General features: G+C 43.1%; 1 protein-coding gene across 1 annotated transcript; it reads right to left on the bottom strand.

Moving 5' to 3' along the window:
• Nucleotides 1-493: 493 nt before the first annotated feature.
• On the bottom strand, nucleotides 494-2,654 carry LOC103544946 (probable ATP-dependent RNA helicase DDX53). The gene has a single exon (XM_008511712.2). It carries the CDS (start codon nucleotides 2,525-2,527, stop codon nucleotides 653-655), a length of 1,875 nt encoding a protein of 624 aa, XP_008509934.2. The 5' UTR covers nucleotides 2,528-2,654; the 3' UTR covers nucleotides 494-652.
• Nucleotides 2,655-6,937: the final 4,283 nt, after the last annotated feature.

Here is a 6,937-nt window from a genome sequence, read left to right as displayed (position 1 = left end):
GCTCCAAAATTACATACTCTAACTATCCCAATTTATTAGTGAAGGAAGTGAGGCCTACAGAAGGCAAGTCACCTCCCCAGAATTTTTAACCAATGGTTGATGACAGAGTTTGCATGAGTATCTGACTCACAGTGAGTCAGACACACTGCTCTGTTACTTCCATCTCTCTAGACAAACAGAATTATGGAAGCTTCTAGCAGATTTCACATTAATGTCCTAGTGAATTAGAAAAACTAGGGAACGATGATTGTTGCGGCACCCACCGCAAGGGGGGAACAGAATATTTGGGCAAGCATCAGCCTGATGAATGCTAAGTTCCCATGGAGTACAACCATTTTAAAGACAGAAAAGCACCATCGCTGTCCTCTACCAAGTCTTGTAGGGAAGACACAGATGGACATGGCAGGCTAGAAAAGAAGCTAGACTTCAACCAAAACACAAGACTGAGTTTTTTCCCAAAAATTCTCTCACTCTCATTTTCAAAACACTTTTGATTTTATTGAGGAACACACAATGTTGATGGATTTGAGCATTGGTCACACGCGTTGTCACTGCCAGAATGTTTGCAATGCTTCCTTATGTGTCTTGAATGCTGCTTCTTTAACATAAGTTGACTCTTCCAGGAGCGCGGTCCAACTTTTCAAGGTAGACATCAGTAAAACTGCTTGGCTTTTCCTTGAGGGTTTCTGGCTCCATTGCCTGAGTCCTTTTTTCCTTTCTGCAACTTGCATTGCTCTGCCATTTTCAGAAGATCTTCTGGGACACTTTGATTAGCTCTTTCCAGAATTTTAATCAATTCAGTGGCAATCTTCCAGTCAGCTTGAGTCATAAGGGTGACAGAGACTCCAGTCTTGCCTGCTCTTCCAGTACGCCCTACTCTATGCACGTATTCTTCAAGATTCTTTGGGGAATCGTAGTTGTATACGTGTGTGACATCCCTGACATCGAGGCCTCGGGCTGCTAAATCGGTAGCAATCAATATCTTCACTCTTCCACTTCGGAAGTCGTCTAACGCCTGCTCGCGGTCAAACTGCTCTCTGTTGCCATGCAGGGATTGTACCGGGACGCCCTGGATGCTCAGATCGCTTGATAAGTCATCTGCAACCAGCTTTCTGCTGACAAATATGATAGCTTTGTCTTCGGGTGCCAGGTTCCGTAGGAATTCTTGGATAAGAGTTCGTTTTTCTTCCTCTGTGGTGACAATGATGTCTTGCTTCACTGTATTGACAGCAACGAGATCTAGAGTACCGACATAAACAATCATAGGCTCTTTCAAATAAGATCTTGCAAGTTGGCGAATGGTGTGTGGCCACGTTGCACTTGTCATAACAGTCTGCCGGTCTGGGCGCACATCTAATAGAATCTTCGTGATCTGGCCTTCAAAGCCCAGATCCAACATTTTATCCGCTTCGTCTAACACCAAGTAAGTGATGCTTCGTAGGTTGACACACTTGTTCATCTGCAGATCATTCAGTCGTCCAGGAGTTGCAATAATGATGTCGACGCCTTTGGTAATGTGCTGAATTTGCTCTTTTCTGTTTCCACCGCCGTATACACAAACGCTTTTAAGACCTTTGTAGGAATACTTAGAACATTCTGCCTCGACCTGAAGAGCTAGCTCTCGCGTGGGGGTGAGGACGAGCATGCCAGGCCCATTTCTTTCTTCTCTAGATATGGGCTGCGAATCAAGGTGAATAAAGCCGGGTATCAAATAAGACAAGGTCTTGCCTGTCCCGGTTTGGGCAACTCCTATCAGATCCATTCCTTGTAGCACAATCGGCCACGCCTGTGACTGAATGGGCGTTGGCCTTTGGAAACCTGCTTTCTTAATGCTTTTCAGGACCTCGGGATAGTGCTCAAAGGCATCCTCAAATTTACAGGTCGGGTTGGGGATGGGACGTTTTTCGCCGTCTTTCAGGTCCTCACACGTTATGTTGAAATTTTCCTGTCTCCAAGCGTCTACTTGCACTTGAGACAGCGAGCTTGTTGCTGTGGATTCTACGTAGAAGTTTTTCTTGATTGGTGGTAAATCCGCCCATTTTCTTTTTGCCCACGCCGCCCCTTCTGCCTTAACGTGATCCCAGTCTATCAGCGGCCGCACTTGTCTAACAACGGGGCGTGTGCGTAAGTCTCTCCCAGCAGAGGACTGGGAGGCGGCATTATCTACACTGGCTACCGAACTGTACCTTCCTTCTTGTTTTCGCACGAGGGTTTGTATAAGTGCTTTCGCTTTTCCCTTCATGGCTTCGCTGCCAAAAATCTTGACCTCGGCTTCAGAGTCACCTTTTACGATCTGTATTTTGGTGCTCGTCATACTCTGGATGTCTTTTATCTTTGACCCTCCGCGACCAATCACCACGCCAACCATACTGTTCTTTATTCTGAAGCACAGGGGTGGTTCCCGGGAGCCAAAGGCCCTCGGCTCCCAGTACCTGGAGAGGCCGCTGCCGCCCGTGCCGCCCCTGCCATCCCGGCTGGCCCTGCCATCTCGAGGCTCTGCCCTCCTCCACTCGGGGGCCCAGGCCATTGCTCTGCAATGGCGAGGCTGGCGAGGGGCCTCTGCCTACCTAGACTTCGGAGGAGACGTCCCCCGAGGCCTCTTTCTCTTCAGCCTCCAGAGCGGCGACTAAACCACCAGTAGGTACTTCTGTGGCTGTTACCTAGGCAATTGTTGTTTGACGTGGCGTGAGGGAGGGGCTTTGGTGGTCTGGCCAATCACAGCCGCTGGGACTTGGGTGAGGTAGGCAAGCTCTTCTGACGCAAACCTTAAAGGGACAGGACACACACACACTCTCAGGGGCAGGCGTACCCTTTAGGCGCTTAGAGGCCCTCGAGAGTGAGGGTCTCCTCGCCTTTCGTGTCCTAGTGCCTCAGTCGCTCGCCTCATGCTAGTTCTGGCTCAGCGTGGGAGCTGACTTGAAGCAGGCCTTCAGCTTATCCACATAGTCTTTTTTATAAGCCAGTTATTTCCCTAGGTGGAAGAAAACAGTGGATGTTTAAAGGTCAACCTATTTGTGTGTTTGCTTATTTAGGTAGATTGCATTTGAGTAACAGCAATACTTGGTCTAGATAAACTCGTCACTTCCCTGTCCTCCACTCCAGCTTAAGTTATACCATCAGAAGTCCCTTAGGTGCACGCTTAAGGGCGGCATTTTGCCTGCGATTCTTCCGCTCAGCTCCAGCGTTCGTTCAGAGAGTTTCTAGATATTATTGCAGGGATGCTGTTTAGAAGAGAGGCAGCGTGGAGTCTAAGGTACCTTAGGGGGTGTTTTCAATAGTTTCCTACTTTTCTCAGTGCCTCATATTTTTTTTTCCTTCCCGGTGGTTTCATAGCTTCAGATGTCTTTGCACTGGAGGACTATGTAGAAGTCGTTTATCGGGTGCAATGTAGAAGACACCCTAGCAGCAACCTGGGCGGGTGGACTTCTAGCCTCTAGGTAAAGAGTCCCAGAGGCAAGGAGCTCCCTTCGTTTCAGGCATATCCGTTCCCTTATGAGGCAGTTTAATGGTTACAAAGATGGTGTGCAGCTAAAATGTGCCACCTCTTGCTTCCTTAGATACTTCCTCTGACTTCTGAAATTACACAGAACAGGTTTTAATCTCCTTGTATCCTTCTATACTTATGGGCCACTGTCAAGTCTCCCTAAGGTTTATGTTCATCAGACCTTAATAGTCTTGTACAATATGTGGGAGGATAGGATGAGGGAGAGACACAAGGAAACAAGAACCACTCATTAACAGTTTCAGAAAAGGAGAGTCTTTCTAAAAGTAGGGAGAGGGAGTACTGGGATTTCTTTCAAGGAGATTACAGTCCTATTTTTAGCCACCCATTAAACCTTTCTCCATCAAATTTATTGTATTCTCCACAGAGTGGGGGGATGCATTATTTAGGTATATGAAGAAGTGAGACTGTTAAGGTAATTACTTCTGCTTTTGGCACAAAGAGTAAAAAACTTGTAAGCTGCTTAGCACCTCCAATAGGCTCCTGTGGAGAAATTCTTAGCAACAATTTCCTATGGAAATTTTCACATATTGGCATTTATTGTTAAAATAATAATAACGTTTAATTATTCCTTGGTTGTATTTTGAGGCATTCGAAGGGCTTTGCAGGACTACAGTAATGCGTCACTTAACAGCAGGGCTGTGTTCTCAGAAGTGTAGTGTTAGATGATTTTGTCATTGTGTGAACATCATAGACCGTGCTTAAAACAAGCACAAGAGAAAATCATGCAATTAAGCGATGCAGTAAACACGAGATGTAAAATGCTGCAGCCATTGTAACATGGCATAGTGCTTTTTTATAACTAGAAAGAGTACACTCCAAAATAACGATAAAAAGTATAGTATAATAAATCCATAAGCCAGTAACATAGTTGTTCCTTATCATTATCAAGTATTCTGTACTGAACATAATTGTAGGTGCTATACTTTTATGTGAGTGGCAGCGCAGTAGATTTGTTTACACCAGCATCCCACAAACACGTGAGTAATGTGTTGCCCTACGTCTTTACATTGGCTACGACATCACTAGGCAATAGAAATATTTCAGCTCCATTGTAATCTTATGGGACCACCATTGTATATGCGGTCCGTCATTGACCAAGACGTTATTATGCAGCCCATGACTGTCCTTCCCTTCTGAGAGCTATGGTGTAGGTAAGGGGAAATAAGGACGGTGTTATCTACATCATTTGCGTTATACGCAGAAGCCAAACAACAATCCTTAGAATCACGGGATTTTAGAGGTGGAAAGGACCGACTCGGGAGTGCATGTCTTCTAACCCTCTCATTTGCAAGTGAGAAAGTTAAGATCTACAGCAGCTCTGTCCAATGGAAACATAATGTGTGTCACAGATGCTATTTGAAACTTTCTCGTGGCCACATTAAAAAAAAAGTGAAAGGGGAGACTTCTGATTCTGGAAAAGATGGTGTAAGGACATTTTTCCCTATTCTTCTTACTTATTTTATTTTATATATAATCATAGAAGAAGAATCTGAAATCTAGAGAGAGAAGGCAGACCTGCTAAGGACTTTAAAATTTGAAGGATGACAAAATGGTGAGTTCCCTGGGGTTTTTTTTTGCCTCTCTTATATCCTGGATTGGGTGCTGTAGAAGCCCGCAACCGAGAAACACCCACAGGCACAGTAGAAAAGGAAAAAAAAAAGTAAAAGAAAACCTTGTTCTTTTAAGTCAAAGGAGCAAGACAGGAGCAGCCTAGCAAGAAGGAAATATTTTTGCTTATAACTGCCTGTTCACACATTACGGAAAAAACAAAAACAAAAATGAAAACATAGTGCACCTCCCCTGGCTCCATCAGCAAAGGACAAGCGTGGAGCCTAGATTTCCATCTTCATCCTTTGGTAATGAGATACCCCTACTTCTCCTCAATGGGGAGTGTCTGAGGAGACCAGTCTCCAAGACTATATTTTCAGCACTGCCTAGAAGTAGTGAGATGCCCTGTCCACATCACTACCACCATCATGTCAGTGGAAACCACATGGGGAGCCTGGATTTGCACCCTCACCTAGCAGTAGTGAGACATACCTTGCTTTCTCCAGTGTATATGAAGTCTGAATGGGGAGCCTGAGCTTCCACACCTGCCTGGCAGTGATGAGGCTGGGCCTGACTTCCTGCAGCAACATGTTGTCAGTGGATGCCTGCTAAAACAGAAGATTTAAATAATATCAAAGTCTCCTAACATGTAAAACATCCAAGGTAGAAGTTAATATCACTCATCATATCAAGTACCCGGCAAATTTCACCTTAAATGAGAAAAAAAAAACATTAATAGATGCGCCCGTTGAGAAGAAACAGACATTAGAATTATCTGGAAAATGTTTAAAGGCAACCCTCAGAAAAAAGCTTCAATGAGCAATTATGAACATACTTGTAACAAGTAAGTAAAAAGTCTTAGCTGGAAGTAGAAGATAGAAAAGGGAAACAAATCAAAGTTTTAGAACTGAAAAATTTAAACTCCCTGCTCAATAAAAACTGGAGGTGAGAGAAGAATGGAAACAGTGAACTTGCAGATAGAAGATTAGAAATTATCCAAGCTTAACAGAAAACAGACTGAAAAAAAATTAACAGATCCTCAGGGACCTGTTGATAACAATAAAAGTTCTAATATTCATGTCATTGGAGTTCCAGAAGAGGAGAAAGAATATGGGCATGAACAAATACTCAACAGGATAAAGACTGACAAATTTTCGGTTTCATCCAACATATAAACCTACAGATTCAAGAAAATTAGTAAACCCCAAACACAATAAACACAAGAAAATCTATGCCAAGATGTACCATAATCAAACTTCTGTAATCTACAGTCAGTGCAAAACTCTTCAAAACAGATAGGAGAAATGACACATTACCTATAAGGCAGCACCAGTTCAAATGGTAGCAGATTCATCATGACAAACCATGGATGCCACAAGGAAGTATCGTAATATTTTTCAAATGGTGAAAGAAAAGAATGATTAATCCAAAGTTCCATATCCAGAGAAAAGACCTTCAGAAATGAATATAAGATCAAGTTATTCTCAAATGAAGGAAAACTAAGAGAATTTCTTGCCAGTGGACCTATCCTAAAATAATGGCTAAAGCACATTCTCTAAATGGAAAAGGGAATGGTAAAAGAAGGAACTTTGGAATATCAGGAAGGAGGAAAGAAAGCAACAAGCAAGAATATGGGTAAGTATAATAAAGTATCTTTCTTTTCTTGAGTTGTCTAAATTATGTTTGACTATTGAAGCAAAATCATAACAATGGCTGATATGGTTTTAAATGTGTGTAGAGGAAGTAGTTGAAACTATTATAATTGTGGAGGATAAAAGGATATAAAAGGAGGTAAGGTTTCTATGCTTCGTCAAACTGTAAAATAAAGATACCAGTAGACTGTGATAAGTTATGGATATATAATGCAATACATGGAGCAACCAC

This window comes from Equus przewalskii, chromosome X (assembly GCF_037783145.1).
Source record: "Equus przewalskii isolate Varuska chromosome X, EquPr2, whole genome shotgun sequence".
Classification (NCBI taxonomy): domain Eukaryota; kingdom Metazoa; phylum Chordata; class Mammalia; order Perissodactyla; family Equidae; genus Equus; species Equus przewalskii.
The sequence above is the reverse complement of the archived record's forward strand: the minus strand, read 5'-3'. Positions and strand labels throughout refer to the sequence as shown.